The sequence below is a fragment of the Phodopus roborovskii genome, unplaced genomic scaffold, assembly GCF_943737965.1.
Source record: "Phodopus roborovskii unplaced genomic scaffold, PHOROB, whole genome shotgun sequence".
Taxonomy (NCBI): domain Eukaryota; kingdom Metazoa; phylum Chordata; class Mammalia; order Rodentia; family Cricetidae; genus Phodopus; species Phodopus roborovskii.
In genome coordinates, this window is record NW_026126588.1 from 9,120,601 (window position 1) to 9,139,001 (window position 18,401).

General features: G+C 44.4%; 1 protein-coding gene across 1 annotated transcript in view; it reads left to right on the top strand.

Moving 5' to 3' along the window:
* Positions 1 to 4,085: 4,085 nt before the first annotated feature.
* Positions 4,086 to 18,401, top strand: part of Efhc1 (EF-hand domain containing 1) — a 28,382-nt gene continuing 14,066 nt past the window's right edge. The window contains exons 1-5 of the mRNA XM_051204466.1: positions 4,086 to 4,255; positions 8,381 to 8,602; positions 13,396 to 13,683; positions 14,387 to 14,536; positions 16,587 to 16,779. Coding sequence (XP_051060423.1) covers positions 4,127 to 4,255; positions 8,381 to 8,602; positions 13,396 to 13,683; positions 14,387 to 14,536; positions 16,587 to 16,779 — 982 coding nt within the window. The 5' untranslated portion in view covers positions 4,086 to 4,126. The remainder of the gene's footprint in view (positions 4,256 to 8,380; positions 8,603 to 13,395; positions 13,684 to 14,386; positions 14,537 to 16,586; positions 16,780 to 18,401) is intronic.

The following is an 18,401-nucleotide window of genomic DNA, read 5'->3' on the forward strand; positions in this document are numbered from 1 at the left end:
TGGATTTGTCATAATCTTTTCATATCAATATCTACAACAATTAGTGGCTTCAGTGACTAATTGGCACCTTGAATGATTGGCATTCCTTGTACAGCATTCCTTCAGATTAATAATATGCATTTCTGACTTCTCCCTGAAGTTGAAATAAGAGCAGGTGCAGGCTAAACTGTGCATCATCCACTGGTAGTGAGAGGCCTAGCCCATGGCAAAGCATCTATTGAGCCATTTTCTCCCTTTCACATGCCTGATGTGTCATCAATTCTAGGTGCAATTACTTTTATTACTACAGTTATTAGTATAAACCCCTTGCCACGACCAGTATCAAACTCCTTACTCAAACGATTAGTTTCTATCACAGCTGTATTTCTTTTCATGTTACCAGTTCTAGCTCCAGGTGCTATAATACTTTTTAATGGAACATCATTTGGAGCAGGGCCCAGGCCCTCCCGTGTCTAGGCTGAGACAGTATCCCTCTATGGGGAATGGGCTTTGTGGGTGTCTTAGTTAGGCTTTCTGTTACTGTGAGGAGACACCATGACCATGTATTTCTTGTAAAGGGAAACATTTCATTGTGGTGGCTCACAGTTAGAGATTCAGTCCATTATCATCATGGTGGGACATGGTGGTATGCAGGCAGACATATATAGTCCACCTTCCTCTAATAAGACCATACCTACTCACTCCATCAAAGCCGCAACTCCTAATAATGCCACTCCCTATGTCTTAGGGTTTTTCTGCAACTCTTACAAATGAAATCATTTAATTGGGGTGGCTTGCTTACAGTTTCATAAGTATAGCCCATTGTCATCCCGGCAGAGACCATGGCCGTGTGCAGGTAGAGATGGTGCTAGAGAAGTAGCTGAGAGTCCTACAGCTTGCAGGCAACAGGAAGTTAACTGAGACACTCAAAGCCTGTGCCCACAGTAACACACTTCCTCCAACAAGGTCACACCCACTCCAACAAAGCCACACCTCCTAATAGTGCCACTCCCTATGAGATTACGAGGGCCCATACATTCAAACTACCACAGTGGCCTGTAAGAGTTTAAGCTTATCACGATGAGTCAGTTGCCAGTGATGCTGGCTACCCAGCAGCAGTGAGGTGCAGAGGAGTAGAAAGCTGAAGAGCTCAGTTTATAGCCATCATGACTAATTTTCCCGGTCACCATTCCAGTCAGTGTCTCAGGTACAATGCAATGGCATGTGCTTTTAAAGTTTTCAGTAACTGCACGATGCTAATCAGTTCGTGGAGGGTTTTAATTAAACACTGGGGGGGGGGTGTTCTAACTAAGCTAATGTACACAAGAAAAAGGAACGAGAGGGCGTTCTTAAGGGATAAGACCCGGGTATGGTGGCGCACACAACCCAGACTGTCCAAAGAAAACGAGGAGGAGGAGGAAGAGGAGGCTGCGGCACTGATATTGCATGTAGTGGTCCAAGCCTTTAACACCAGCACTAGGAGGCAGAGACAGAGACATCTCTGTGAGTCTGGTCTTCATAGAGAGAGATCCAGGTGGCCAGCAGGGAATATATAATGAGAACTTGTCTCAAAAAGAACAAAAAAAAGAAAAAAGAAAGAAGAAAAATAAAAGAAAAATGGAAAGAAAGGAAGGAAGGAAGAAAGGAAGGAAGGAAGAAAGAAAGGAAGGAAGGAAGGAAGGAAGGAAGGAAGAAAGAAAGAAAGAAAGAAAGAAAGAAAGAAAGGAAGGAAGAAAGGAAGGAAGGGGGAGAGGAGAAGGAGGAAGACAAGAGGCCACAGACAGGCAAGAACAAACAGCAGTAGTGAGGAGAAACGAAGAGGTAATGAAAACGAATGTTTATGGGTAGGTGTAATAGTCACCAGTGATGGCTTTAGACACCACTTACTGTTTTCTCATCCTGGCTCCTGGAGCTTTGTGCCAATTAGTGAAACCCACAGGAAGATTTGCTGTGGTAAATCTTCCATAAAGGCAACGCTATTATGATGGCTGTTCTTGGTTGTCAACTTGGCTACATCTGAAATTAACTAAAACCCGAGTGGCTGGGCACACCAGTGAAGGATTTTTCTTAATTAAGTCATCGGAAGTGGGAAGACCCACTTGTAATGGAGACCGTTGAGGTGGGAAGATCCACCTTTAGTCTGGGCCACGCCTTCTGCTGGTAGCCTGTATTCGGGACAGGGAAGAAGGAAGTGTGCTCATGGCCTGCTTGCTCTCCCTCTTGCCTCTTGCTAGAAGCCCATCCTTTCACTGACATTAACCCCTGCTTACAGAAGGTATTCTGGCATAGACCAGCTGAGACATTCCACCTCGAGATTTGAACAACTATTGAATTCTAGGACCTTCTGTTGGTAGACAGCCATTATTAGACTAGCTGGACCGCAGCCTGTAAGTCATTCTAATAAACCGTGTGCGTGTGTGTGTGTGTGTGTGTGTGTGTGTGTGATTCATTCTATCGGTTCTGTTCTTCTAGAGAAGCCTGACTAATACAGCTGCCATCTGAACTGGTGCAGACATGGCACTGCATTATGTCTTCTCCCTCAGGCTTGTTACTCTACTGTGTCTCTAAATTCATAGGTCAGAAACAGGTATTTTGAAGATCAGACTCCTTGGGAAATCTTGAGACATAATCCGAACCCCTGGGCATCTTGGCTTCATTTTTATTATTAAGCTCTCAGTGATGATGGGTTCTTGATTTCTTTCTTTTCCTGATGATATTTCAGGAATGGAGTCACACACACACACACACACACACACACACACACAATTTTTAATTTAAATTTGAAATAAGCTTGCTTTGCTTGTCAACCTCAGTTTTCACACCCTTCTTTCCTCCGTTCCCCCTACCAACCCCCATCCCATTCCCTTTCTGCTCCCCTGGGAGGGTGAGGCCTTCCATGGGGAGTCTTCAAAGTCTGTCACATCATTTGGAGCAGGGCCCAGGCCCTCCCCAATGTCTCCAGGCTGAGAGAGTGTCCCTCTATGTGGGATGGGCTCCCAAAGTCCATTAGTATACAAATACTGATTCACTCCAGAGGCCCCACAGACTGCCCAGTCCTCCTAACTGACACCACATTCAGGGAATCTGGGTCACTCCCATGCAGAAGGCAGACACTCACAGCTAAACACCGAGCGGAACTCCTGGAATCCAGTTGCAGACAGGGAGAAATGATAAGCAAAGGAGTCAGGAGCAGGCTGGAGAAACCCACAGGAACTGCTGACCTGAACGAGGGGGAGCTCATGCACCTGATAGCTGGGAAAACTTATTTCTTTTTTTTTTAAGAAAACATATTAGGTTGTCCAGAAAGTGCCATACTCAGCGGCATTTCACTGTCCTTGTTTCATTGCCGAGACTGAGCCTCTCTTTTTGAAGGTGCTCTCTTCTGTGGTTGAGACCACTGTTTCTGTAGATACAAAGCAGAGACTGCGATGGACACTCTGCTGCTCTGCAGTCAACAGATAGACACTACAGTTCTGAGCCTGCACGAACCAATAGCGAAATAGATAGCCAGCTGAGAAGGGACCAGGAAGCTGGGGAGGGATTGGGGAAGTGCGTGGGGGATAGGGGTGGAGATGGGAGGTGGGGACAGCGTGGTCTAAATCGTGTCTGAGCTACAGAAATGCAGTCAGTAATAATCTAATCCACGGACCCAGCCCCGAGAAGCTTGGCTTTGAAGCAATTAGCGCTTTCACTGGGGAGCAATCATTTACACCGTGTGTGAACTAGGACAGCGGCTCTCTTTCCAGAGATGAGAAGGAGTTCCTGAGCTCTTAGGAGGACTACCGTGGGGAGAGAAGGCACTTCTGATCTGTAGCTCATCTGAAAGGACATGCTCCAATCCGCAGACCTCAGGGCAGGAGCCAAGGCCTGAGGACTCCAGCCTCCTTCAGCCTTGCATAGACACCGCTTCCGGGTTGGGTTGCATCCTCTGGGAGCCACCAAATTGGGACTAAGGAGGAAAGGAAGGGGTGGGGAAGGAAAGGGCGGAGCCGCCTCTGTCACACCCATTAGTCACATCCAAGGGTCAGGGGCCTCTGGGGTCCTCTGCGCACGCGCAAACCTGACTTCGTCTCCCGCCCCCCCACCGCAACTTCCCCCTCCCTGCGGTAGTGTTTGGTGTTACCATGGAGTCTGGAGAGGCCCGCGGATGCTGTTTGTTGCCAGGGTAACTCGAGCGGCAGAAGGCAACCGTGGCGGCGGCTGCACAGCTGTGATGGTGACCAACCCGGTGCACGGCCTGCCCTTTCTCCCGGGCTCGTCCTTTACGGACTCCACGGTGAGGGCCAGTCGGAAGGGTTCTCCACTCGGGGCGCCTCTGCTCTCCTCCATCCCGCAGGCTCCACCGCCCTCCCGCACACCAGCCTTTGCTCGGCCTCTTGGTAGTCCACACACCTTCTGTGTCCTCACTGCGGCCCTGTTCTTACTTTTCTGCCCATATACCTGCCTTCTGGCCTCACTGTCCCAGGCCATCTCCACGCCTCTCCCCAGATGCACCTTTACCCTACTCAGCGCCTCTCTGCCTTCATCCTCCCTACCTCCTCTTCTGAATCCTTTCAGCCCTTTCCATGCACCCCTTTCCTGACAGGGCTCCCGGCAGCTCTTCCCCCACCCACCGCAGGTCTCTGGGCTTCTGAGTTAGGGGTCACTCTTTCTCCAGCGTCATCCTATTTTAGAATTGAATCCCTCCCCAGCTCATGTTGGTTTTCTTGTATTTTCTCTTTAAAGCATGCCGACCTTCCTCCTCTCTGCTTTTGTATTTCTCCCATCTCACGTACCTCAACCACATGGACCATCGCTGTTTCCTTTTTCAGTAGCCTGTTTTACGTCTTAACTGTGTGTGTGTGTGTGTGTGTGTGTGTGTGTGTGTGTGTGTGTGTGTGTGTGATTCCTTTTCAGGCTGTGTGTGCATTGCTGGGGAGGTTTCTTTGTTGTGTCTTGTATGCAGCCCAGACTGGCCTTGAACTGGCCTCAGCCTCCAGAAACGCTCCAGTTAAAGTCATGCCAACACAAAGGACCCCTATTCAGATTGTGTTTTACCCCACTCCCACACACGCTGTTTTTATTCACTGTCTGGATGAAATGAAATTAAAGCAAGTCCAATGAGGTGCCATACATTCTTGATCGAAGCTTTCAGGAAGCTGAGGCATAAGGATGGCCAATTTGAGTCTAGCCTGGGCTACATAGCCAGTGCCTGTCTCCAAAGAGCAACAAATCCAAACCAGACAGAACAAGAACAGCATGAAAGGAAAGCATAACGGAGGCTGGGAAGGTGGCCCAGGGGACGAAGTGCTTGCTGCTGTGTGAGAGTACTAGGACCCATGCAAGCTGGTTAGCTAGACTGGTCCTTATCTGATGCAGCCTCCCTATATCAGCTTCCATCTTCCACATGCATGCCCATATACATGCACACAGGCATGTGCGCACCACACACACACACACACACACACACACACACACACACACACACACACAGAAAAACCATAGCACCAACAATAAAATAAAAATGCCTCAGATGAAAGGCCGGCTACAACAGTAGTCTGGGTTTCTGGGTTCTTGGTTTCCTCTTGACATAGTTTAGCTATTTATTTACTGGTTTATTTTGAGACAGGGTCTTGTGTAGCCCAGGTTGGCTTCATATATAGCCTGGGGTGATCTGGAATGTATCCTTTGGGCTCCTGAGTGCTGGGATTACAGTCCGGTCCAAAGCCAGAGCTTTGCGAGTGACAGACAAACATGATACCAACTGAGCTGTACCCCCCCCCCAGCCCCAGCTCTTAAATGCTCTCAGCATTTGTGTTAATTCTAACAGAGTTACAAAAATATTCTGGAGAATCAACATAGAGTGATACACGTAGGAGAGCCAGTAGTGATTTATATCTGTATAATTTAATAATTCAGACTCATAAATTTCACACTTCTTGGGGACATCAGTTTCATTTCAGTTAATGCAAAGCGTGGAGAGGGTTTGGATTCTGGCTCCCTTCTACTCTTGCATCAAGATATAACACGGTCACTTTTTCAAAGATGCAAGCTCCCTATGTATGTTTCTCTGTTGTTTGTTGGTTTGTTTGAGACCAGTCCCTCTCCTCTTTAGCCAAGCTGGCCTGAAATTCACTCTGTAACCTAAGATGCCCTTAACACACGATGATTTCCAGCTACAGCTTCTCAAGTGCTGGAATTAAAAGTGGGAGCCACTGTGCCTGGTCAGCACCACATATTTGCCATTTCAATGAGCCTTTTAAGTTCATATAATTGTAGGTGTTTCCCTGTGCTGTACAGAATCAGGTTAAACATTCAGCGTGCATGAGTGTGGGTTACCCACAAGGTAAGGCTGAGTTGATTGGGGGGATTATAGAGGTGTGGCTAGAAGTGCCAGATTTTAAATATTTATATGAAAAGATGAACTGTCTTGACGTACTTCATATGAGGTATACTGAGTGACTGTCAATAAATTATCCTTACTTGACATTTGAAAACCTTGGTAACTGCATCTTCATCAGTGAAGGAATGTTGTAACTCCAAAGGAAACGTGTCCAGAAGGTGAACCTTAATGAATAAGAATGGTGGAAAACCTTAAAATACCTTGCCTGGGGTGAAAATGAACTGAAGTTATTAATGTTTTATTTCATAATTTTTGGGAGAGGGGTTGCCATCGAGCATGTGTAGAGGTCATAAGACAATGTCTGGGAGTTTTCTCCTGCTACCATGTGGGTCCCAAGGATCAAATTTAGGTGGTCAGTCTTGGTGGTAAGTAACCCTTAGCTACCAAGCCACCTCCCAGCCCTCCTCCTCATTTCTGGTGCTGGGAATTGAACCTAGGTCTTTGAACATGGTAAGCACGCCATCACCAAGTTATACTCTCAGACTCAAGACTCATACCTGTCTTGGGTGGTTGCAAAGAGGAACTTGAAGCTATGCACATTTCCCAGTGCAGTACATCTTATCCTATGTCTGTGCATTAGGCATGGGCAGCTCCTGTCAACCAACTTGGGACCTAGAACACATGAGCATTAACGAAAGGTCTGTGCTCTGTAACTCTTTTAGCAGAAGTCCATACTGCTGTTCCTTTGATGGTAAGATAGACCTTGAAAGATGGTAGGCTGGACTCCAAAGAAATTGGGAGATAGGCAAGGAAATCTTTTCACTCTTAATAAAAATAAAATTTGATTGTGTATAAAGCATATATGCATAATACATAACTATATTACATATATACAATTAGAAAATAACCCAGCAAAGAACATAAAACCCACTGAATTACTATAACTTCAATTTCATTCTTCCCCTTTATTTAATCTTTTACATTTCCAATGATAACAAATGTATATTCATTGCAGAAAATGATCATAATCCAGAATATAGAATGTTCACCAAATCCAGTTTATATACTTATAATTGTGGTTTATTTACATAGTTTTATATGATGCCCTTTTTTCTTTTAATAAATTGTAAATACTTCACCGGGCTGCTGAATTGTATTTAAAACTATTTTAATCCCTGCATAGTAATTCAATGAGTGGGATTTCCATCATTTCCTTTCTTCTTTATGTTTGTCCTTTAGATTCTTTCCAACATTTAAGCATCATACACACACACACACACATATGTTTGTCACTATTATGATTAGCTTCAAGCCTACCATTCTTTCCCATAATTTGGGGATGTATCTTTAAGAAAAGGGCTGGATTACTGAATGATTACATATATGCTGGCAAGCTGCTTTCCAAAGACTTGTATGAATGTGTCAGAGTGAATATAGCAAGAAGGACTGTTGCTGGAGGTAAATTAAAATTCGGAAAACCAGATCTTGAGGCTATTGTTCATGACCACCAAGAGAAGAAGAAATACAAGATCAGTAAAGCTAGAGTATAGATGATGTGATGTGGTAGAGGTAAGGTAAACCCGTTGATCACAGAGCAGGGCTGTTTCACTTTTAACCTTAGGTGGCTTCTACTTCCCTTGCTCCTGACCAAATGTTCCCCCTTAAAATAGTCTTTCAGACGGGGAGGAGAGGAGGGAGGGGAAACCGCGACCCGGATGTAAAGTGAATTAATTAATTCATTTTTTAAGAGTATCCTTTCAATGCAGTGAAACGTTTTGGTGTCCATTTTGAGACCCTGAAAAGCAAACATTTGGAGCTGGAGAGATGGCACAGCGTTTAAGAGCAAGAATTGCAGAGGACCCGGGGTTCAATTCTCAGCACCTACATCAGGGAGCTCATCTCCATCTTGGTCCAAGGAGTCTGAGGGCATCTGCCCTCACAAGCACACGTCTACACTCATACACATAATTTTAAAATATGTATTTTAAAGCGAAAGTTTAAACTGTGATAGTTTAGGGAGTTAGTTGTTTTACTTGAAGATGTCTATGAGGTTATTGATGGCATACATCTTTCTTTCAGAAAACAGCATTCCACAGAAGCCAGACGCTCGGCTACAGGAACGGCTATGCTGTTGTCCGACGTCCGACCGTGGGGATAGGAGGAGACCGGCTCCACTACAACCAGCTGTCTCAGGCTGAGCTGGATGAGTTGGCCAATAAGGCACCCGTCTTAACTTACGGTCCACCCAGGCAGCCCCCTCCTGCAGAGTTTGTTCCTGCTCATGTGGCTTTTGACAAAAAGGTATCATCTGGGATTTTAGGGTACCCCTTGACTTCAGATGTCTAAGACTTGAGCACTTGCAGAAATGTTATCAGTAAACCACGGAATTCCTTGAGTGCTCTGAGAGAAAATTGTTCAGATGCCTCAACCCTTAGTCACAGACAGCGGAACTGGGCCTTGAAAGGGGCTTTCTGTAGGCAGGAAGCAGATTAGAGAAAATAGTTCCCTGTAGACTTCCCCAGAGTATTTTCCAAATACAGTTAAAAGTTGCCTGACTTCCAAATCCCACATTCATGTTGCACCGTTCATCCGCTGTTTCCCACCTATTATTCAACAACGAATCCTAAATCTCCATCAAGTGCAAAATAGCTTGAAAACATCTCCATCTGTTTGTCTGTTTTTAACAAGATTTCATTCACTCAATCACCCACCCTTTCATGATTGGTGCTATTTCAGTTCCACACACTCTTAATGACTGTTTTTCTCTAGCAAAGTTCATATTATCCCCAAACAACAACAAAACCCCTCCTGCCTGTGACTGCTTTAGGAAGAGAATTTCATCTTATCCTTGAGCACCAAACTGCTTTCTCAGAGATAACAGTGATGCCCTGTTTGCTGAGTTTGGACAGGCACCCATGGTCCTTTTTCTAGGCCCTGTTTCAACTCTCTCTAATACCCCTCCCTCCCCTCTCTCCCCCTCCCTCCCCTCTCTCCCCCTCCCTCCCCTCTCTCCCCTCTTCCTCCCTCCCAGGTTCTGCTCTTTGCTTGTACACAAGACTCCTCACTCTCCTGGTTCCTCACTCCTGTCTACCAGGTTGCTCATTCTCTGGTCTCCCAGCCTCCTCCTTGTAAGCATTTGCACGTTTCTGTGCTCGTTCTTGAGCTTCCCTTCTTAGGAGATCACACCTACTTCCTTGGCTTCAACTGTCTCCTCGGTGCAGACAACTGTCAGTTTTTATTTTCGTCTCTGACCTCAGACCTTAGCCTCAGGCCTTCCCTGAATGGAAACCCCTCACCTGGGTGAGCTGTTTATTTACACTTAGCCTGTATTTTATTCCCATTATTAGTCAGCCCCCAGGACCACTGGGAGCTGCTCTTTTAGCTTGGATCCTGAGCATCCCTGCATGACGTTTCTTCCCCACATTCAGTGAGATGCCAAGCCAAGTATTTCTCTTTCGTTTCCTCTGTCATCCTCAAAGTTCAAACAAGCAATATGATCTCTACAAACTCAGGAGGTTTGAACACACCACCAGGAGCCAAGGCCACTGTAAGATTCAGTGAAAAGATACATTTTTAAACAGAGTATCTAAATATTATTTTCCCCTCCTTCTACATGTTATCAAGTTCTTGTCCTACCTAGTACAGCTGTTAACCTAACTACAAGAAGCTCTTAAGAGCTATTTGTGTTGACATTATTCTCAGTTGCTACCTTATAGGGGCCTACAACTCATATATATATATATTTTAATATTTTAAAACAATCTTTTCTCATATTAATATTTTTTTATAATTCTTTTAAATTTTATTTTACATTCCAACCACAGTCTCCCTCCAACCCCTCCTGTGGTTGCCCCTCGCCTCCCTGCCCCTAACTCATCCCAGTCCATTCATCCTCATGGGTAAGGGCTCCTATGAGGAGCCCAAAAAAAAGTCTGGCACAATAGGTTAGGGCAGGGCCCGGCCCCTCTCCCACGCATTGAGCATGGCATCCCACCATAGGAAATGGGTTCCAACAAGCTAGCTCATGTACCAGGTTTGTATCATGGTCCTACTACCAGGGGCCTCTCCGATAGTCCAAGCTTCTCAACTGTCTCCCACATACAGAGAGCCTAGTTTGGTCCCCTGGCCTCTCCACAGCTGTCAGTCTAGAGTTCATGAGCGTCCATGAGCTTGACGCTTCTGGAGATTTCTCCATCATGATCTTGATCTCCCTTGCTCATATATTCCCTCCTCCCTCTCTTCATCTTTTCTCGTTTTATGTACCAATCTCAGTCCCCACTCCCTCCCCTCCTCCTGCTGCCCCCCCACCTCCCTCCATTCCTCAGAGAGGGTAAGGCTTCCATGGGAGTCAACAAGATCTGGCACATCTCTTTGAGGCAGGACCAAGGCCCTCCCCCCTATATCTAGGCTGAGCAAGGTATCCCACCATAGGGAATGGGCTCCAAAAAACCAGTTCAAGCACTAGGGATAAATCCTGGTCCCACTGTCAGTGGCCTTACAGACTTCCCAAGCCACTCAACTGTCACCCACATTCAGAGGGCCTAGTTTGGCCCCATGCAAGTTTTCCTGCTGTCAGTCCAGATTTAGTGAGCTCCCACTAGCTCGGGTCAGCTGCTTCTGTGGGTATCCCCCAAATGGTCTCAACCCCTTTGCTCATATTATCCATCCTCCCTGTCTTTGACTGGACTCTGGGAGCTCAGCCCAGTGCTTAGTTGTGGATATCTGCATCTGCTTCTACCAATTGCTGGATGAAGGCTCTTTGAGAATAATTAAGGTAGTCATTAATGTGATTACAGGGAAGGCCAGTTCAGGCACCCTCTTCACTAAAGCATAGGATGATGATTGGGGTCATTCTTGTGGATTCCTAGGAATTTCCCTAGTGCCGGGTTCCTCCATAGCCCCATAATGGCTCCCTCAATGAAGATATCTCTTTCCTTGCTATCCCTCTCTGTCCTTCCCCCATTTCAAGCATTCATTTCCCTCATGTTCTCCTCCCTCATCCCTTCTGCACTCCCTTCTCCCCCACCCCAACACTCCCAATTTTCTCAAGAGATCTTGTCTATTTTCCCTTTCCAGAAGCGTCCATATATGTCTTTCTTAGGATTCTCCTTGCTACCTAGCTTCTCTGGGGTTGTGGACTATAGGCTGGTTATCCTTTGCTTTCCATCTAATATCCAATTATGAGCAAGAACATACCGTGTTTGTTTCTGTGACTTAGTTGCCTCACTCAGGATGGTTTCTTTAGTTTCATCCATTTGCCTATAAATTTCAAGATATCATTTTTTTCCCCACTGAGTAGTACTCAATTGTGTAAATGTACCACATTTTCTTTATCCATTCCTTAGTTGAGGAGCATCTAGGTTGTTTCCAGGTTGTGGCTATTATGAATAATGCTTCTATGAACATAGTTGAGCAAATGTCCTTGTGATATGATTGAACATCCTTAGGGCATATGCCCAAGAATGGTATTGGTGGGTCTTGAGGTAGATTGATTCCAAATTTTCTGAGAAACCTCCATACTGATTTCCAAAGTGGCTGTACAAGTTTGCACTCCCACCAGCAATAGAGGAGTGTTCCCCTTTTTCTACATCTTCTCCAGCATACGCTGCCATTGGTGTTGTTTGATCTTATCCATTCTGACTGGTATAAAATGGTATTTCAGAGTTGTTACATTTCCCTGATGGCTAAGGGTATGAGCAATCCCTTAAGTGTCTTTCAGCCATTTGAGATTCTTCTGTTGAGAATTCTCTGTTTAGATCTTTACCCCATTTTTTAATTGGATTATTTGATATTAATCCACACACCTAGGAACGCTTGATTTTTGACAAAGAAGCTAAAATTACACAATGGAAAAAAAAAAAAAAAGAAAGCATTTCCAACAAATGGCGATGGCATAACTGGATGTTTGCAGATAGAAGAATGTAAATAGATCCATATCTATTACCACGCATAAAACTCAAGTCCAAATGGATCAAAGACCTCCATATACATTCAGCCACACTGAACCTGATAGCCTTGAATGCATGGGCACAGGAGACTCCTTCCTAAGTATAACACCAGTACCACAGACACCGAGAGCAACGGTTAATAGATGGGATATCCTGAGACTGGAAACTTCTGAAAGGCACAGGACACAGTCGATAAGACAAAACGGCAGCCCACAGAATGGAAAAAGATATTCATTCACCAACCCCACGTCTGACAAAGGACTGATCTCCAAAATATATAAAGAACTAAAGTAACTAGACACCAAAATACAGAACTTTTTATTCTTAATAAGAGAAGAGGTAAATGACTATTAAAATTACATCAGTAGGTTCAGTGGTTAGGAACATTGGAGAATACAGGTTCAATCCAGCACTCACATGATGGCTCACAACCAAACTGCCTGTTGTGTATAGTTTTTAAATTTGTGGTTCACCCTGTTTCCTATGTTACTATAGTGCTGTTCTCCTTTTGAATTTTTTTTGCATTTGATTCAAAATATTACTCTAAAATTGTTCTTTTCCTTTAAATGTATCATTGAAATGTGTGCCTTTCCATTGTTCCCTCAGGAATTTCAAGGAATTCCTTCCTTTACATTCATAGTTTTCCTAAGAGGTAGCTAGTAATTTTTGGCTTTTACCTTCATTTTTCTGCTGTTTAAAGGTCTGTACTTTTATGTTCTCAATGAGAAAGACACTGTGTCTTAATTTCAGGATCTGAATTTCCCCCCATTCTCCCCTTATTTAAGGGAGGTTTCAGAAGTCTCTTGACTACCTAGAATATAATTCTAGTGCCTTGTCTCTATGAAAAGAAACACCAAATAAAATAAAGTACCAGAAATGGAAAGTGACGCCACAGCATATCAATATATGCTTTTTTTTTCCAGAGGGTTTAATATTTTTTTGACTGTGCACCCAGTAAGCTATTCTGACTTCACATTGAATGGACACTCCTCAGAGGGCTAATCTTTGGTCTAGATAGAATTCAAATGCTTCCAAAGATGCCAGAACACTTGTTTAGATGCTGCCCAATGAGCCTATGGCTGCTGGTGGTTCATATTGTAACTGTGCTTCTCAGATCATAATGAAAACCCTTCTTGTGTGTTACAGGTGCTGAAATTTAGCGCCTACTTCCAAGAAGATGTTCCTATATCAATGGAGGAGCACTATCGAATCCGCCAAGTGAACATTTACTACTATCTAGAGGATGACAGCATGTCAATCATAGAGCCGGTGGTGGAGAACTCGGGGATCCCACAAGGCAAGCTGGTCAAACGCCAACGGCTAGCCAAGAATGACGTGGGAGACCATTACCACTGGAAAGACCTCAATCGGGCAATCAACATCACAATTTACGGCAAAACTTTCCGAATTGTTGACTGTGACAGATTCACACAGGTATAGTGTATTCCTTGTGGGCTGGGACTCCACAGCAGTATTCTAGCTGGTGGGATACATTTCTTCACTTCATTTGCTACAAAGTTGATGGGGAAGACACTGGTGACTGTGGGGTGAGGAGGAGGTTACTAAGCAGGTTAGTATTTGCATGAGTGTGCACTCTTTACTACTATGGAGTATAAACATTATAAAAAAAAAAAAAAACAATGCCAACTTGTCTTGGATTTTTTTTTCCTAAAATGTAATTATATACTTGTTTTAGAAAGTTTGGGAACATTATTCCATCCTCACCGGGCCCTGGTGTACTTGCCTCCATAGGAAAAGTGAAACACAAGTGTTTTGTGAAATTATGCTTGGGAACCAGATGCTTGTCTTAAAAGAATGCCAGAATTTGACACTAGGCACCTAACCCGATTGATAGAAATTTATATTTCATACCTTACCATGATGCCTTCCAACTAGCTTAACACACACACACACACACACACACACACACACACACACACACACACACATTAAAGAATACTTCAGGCAAGTTATCAGCTATTGCTGCACTGTAGAATTGGGTCCTGGGAGATTGTATCTCTAAGAAATGCCAACTCTATCAATCAGTCGTTCATTCCTTCACACTAATTTTTCAGACCATTAGTTGATGACATTTAAAACCTTCCAAAGGATGTTGATATTAACTGTGAAATTTTAGGAATTTTTGGAAAGTCAAGGAATTGAATTAAATCCCCCAGAGAAGATGGCTCTTGATCCTTACACTGAACTCCGGAGAGAACCTGTTCGTAAATACATCACGCCATCAGACTTTGACCAACTAAAGCAATTTCTCACCTTTGACAAACAAGTAAGGGACCTAATGGAGTAGGCTTACTCCTGTTTGAGTGTGGATATGTGTTCTTTGGAATTCCCGTAGGGCTAACAATATGCCAATTCTTAGATTTTTTACTTTTTAACTTCTTAAAGTTTTTGTGACATTCTATTAATTAGTGGATGCATAAATGTATGTTGCACATGCCACAGTCTATTGGAGAAGGACAGAGGACAACTTCTGGGCACTGGTTTTCTCTTTCTGTGGGTCCTGGGAATCAACCACAGGTTGTCAGGCTTGGCAGCAAGTTCCTTTTTCATCTAGCAGGCCCTCAGCTTCATTATTAGGGATACAAAGGGTCCTGTGGCTTTGTCTAGTGAACCCCCTGCATATGTTCACATGCTAAAGCAATTCCTGAGCCACATACATCTGCTTTTCTCTCTTTCCATTTCCAATGCCTCATTTCTTCTCCCCTGCTTTACTGGGGTCACTATTGCTGTGACAAAACACCACGGCCAAAAGCAACTTGGGGAGGAAAGGGTTTATTTGGCGGACACTTCCACATCCCTGCTCATCACTGAAGGAAGTCAGGACAGGAACCAAACAAGTCAGGAACCTGGAGGCAGGAGCTGATGCAGAGGCCTTAGAGGGGCACTGCTTACTGGCTTGCTCCTTGTGGCTTGCTCAACCTGCTTTCTTACAGACCCAGGACCGCCAGTCCTAGGGAGGCATTTCCCACAATGTGCTGGAGCCTCCAGAATCAATCACTGATTAAGAAAATGTCCTTCAGGCATGCCTACATCCAGACCTTTTTGAGACTTTTTGTTTGGTTGTTTGTTTGTTTGGGTTTTCAAGACAGGGTTTCTCTGTGTTGCTTTGGAGCCTGTCCTGGAACTCGCTCTGTAGACCAAGCTAGCTTTGAACTCACAGAGATCTGCCTGTCTCTGCCTCCCCAGTGCTGGGATTAAAGGCATGTGTCACCAACCAGCTGACATTTTCTCAATTGAGGTTCCCTCCTCTCTGATGACTCTAGCTTGTGTCAAGTTGACATAAAAACCAGCTGGCACACTATCCCCAAATGATTTAGTTAATCTCACAGAATTCTCTGGGCAGGCTTAGGTCAATGGTGGTGGTGGTGGTGTTAATGCTATTACATATTTGTTCTGATACTGGATAGCTATTAAAATAAAATAAAGTAGTTAATTAAAATAGTTATGGTCCATGATTTCCCAGGGATCCCGTCTCAAAGACATCCTTGCTGAATACTGCAGTAGTGTTAGAGAACAGAGTATTCTGAGTGTTTTCTGACTTGCCCAGCTTTTCAACCCCACCACCTGTGAGCTGCGGTGGACAAGTAGATTAGAATCTTCATTCACCGATAAAGGGAAAGAAATCAGTAACAGAAATTACTCTGAGATTAATTTCCTGAAAGACTAACTTCTGTTTCTTCAGAAAGTTCCACCCGGTGTCAGCATAGACATGCTTGAGATTTTTGTTTATTTTAGTTGGCTTGTTTTATTGAGATGGGGGTCTCACAATATAGCTCTGGCTGCCACAGAGCTTGCTGTGGGGGTGGAGATAATTCAAATTCACAGAAATTCTGTGAATTCTGCCTCCAGATTCTAGGATTAAGGGTACACACCATACCAGTCTCTCTCTCCCTTTCCCTCCCTCCCTCCCTCTCTGTCTCTCTCTCTGTCTCTCTGTCTCTCTCTGTCTCTGTGTGTGTGTGTGTGTGTCTCAAACTTGTTATGTACCCTGGGCTGGACTTGATAGGTTCATTAATGAGAATCCTTTCCACACCAGTTTTATTACACACCATTCACCATGTATCTTTGTCAATATGCACAAGTTACTTTTAGTGGCAACCCCCCCCCCATTCTTTTTACTCGGCTTCTCTTTCTCAGACTAATATTTAGAAGCTTTGTGCTAATCTTTTTGGCTGTTTGTGTGTAGTACATGATTTTGTATATTTTTCTGTCCTCGATGTTATTTTGATTTACTGTCTGAGAGTGTTTCAGCTAGTGTTTACCAGACTTAAGGTTCCGGCTTAGGATCTCAAGTCATCACTTTGGTCCCCTCAAAGGTTCTTCGATTCTATGCCATCTGGGATGACACGGATAGCTTGTTTGGGGAATGCCGACATTACATCATTCATTACTACCTCATGGATGATACAGTGGAGATTCGAGAGGTCCATGAACGGAACAACGGAAGAGATCCATTCCCGCTCCTCATGAACCGCCAGCGCATGCCCAAGATTTTGGTGGAGAATGCAAGTAAGTTTGACTGAGTGTGTCTTCTGTTACTTGGGAGGATTTGGGGTTCTAGGGAATTAGTAGTCAGTGTAATCACTCTTTTGTACTTGGTTCTGCCGGTGTTTTCTTGGGTCTTTAACAATGTTTTTTTTCCTGCAACTTTCCTCTATAATTTGCCTATTAGGCTAGGCATGCCTTCTGGACACTCTAGTAGGGATGACTTAACAGATTAAAATCAAATCAAATCAAAACAAAACAAAACATGCAACAGGTGAGTCATTTAAAGAAAGGTAGAGTGAAGCTTCTTAACTGACCCCATTTAGTGTTAGCTTTGCTTGTTTGTCTCAGTGGTACTGGGGCATAAACCTGGGGTCCTGTGCACGCCAGCAAGGCATTTTACCACTCTGCTACATTCCCTGCCCTCTTTGTATTTTATTTATTGCCACTCCCGCACAGCCAGAGTACCCAGCTTGGTGGAGGGTGTCAGGATTGAAACACTTAACAGACCACCATGAGAAGTGAAGAGGAAGCTGCTGCTGTTTGTTACAGAGAGTAACGGGCTTTTATCCCCAAGCCAGGGGACGGGCCAAGCGTAGGAGGAAATCATGCACCACCCACACCTGGGGTCAAGGCACGGGCACTGCACACCGGAAAGTTATGGGAACAACCGTGTTTGATCAACCTTGAAAGCACAGGAGTTCTACAGCTGGGTGGGGAGGAAGAGAGCTGTAAGGGACACGTACTTAAATTTCCCAACAATTTATTTATTTTTTTATTTTGAGACAGGGCCTCACTAAACTCCCCAAGCTGGCCTTCCTTCACCTCACTCTACAGCCCAGCTTGGCTTCCTTTCACGTCTACTTCCGGCCTCTCAAGTAGCTTGACACCAAGCCTGACAACTTGAATCTAGTTCCTGAGACCCACATGGCAGAAAAGGGAGCTAGCTGACTCCCACAGTTGTCCTTTGACCTCTACACATTGGTCATGGTATGCACTTCCCCCAGTAAATAAGTAAATACATGCAAACAAATGTTTTTTAAAAAAGACACTTGGCCAACAGTTAGATGAAAGAGTGTTCAAAATTAGTAATCTTCATGCACTGTCAGCTCAAAACTATAATAATAAGATATTACATCACTCTAATAAAAATGCCTTATGGGGGCGTTGGGGGGGATGGTTCAGCGGTTAAGAGAATTTGTTACTCTTTCAGAGGACCTGGGTTCAATTCCCTGGGCCCCTACCTCATGTCTAAGACTATGTCATACTCTCCTTACTCTCCTGGTTACTGTGGGGGGGGTGTGTGTGTGTGTGTGTGAGAGAGACAACCCATTATCTATGTTATCATTTACTGTCTATCTCAACAAACATGTTTTCTCCTCAAAGGTGGGAGTTGTTTTTGCACAATGACGTGTAGCTTCGGTAGTTAGCAGTGCATTTTGTACACAGGCAGACCCTAATTGTGGGATGTGTGGGAAACTGGGTGGTGAGTTAAAACCACGTGACTTAGATCCTTTCCAGAACCAACTCTCTTCTACGTCTTATATGGCCAAGTATTAATTCTGTGGATCTCGGAGGCTTTTGATGATAGTGCTAGCTGAATGCAAGAGAGAGAGAGAGAGAGAGAGTTTTATGAAAAGTGCCTA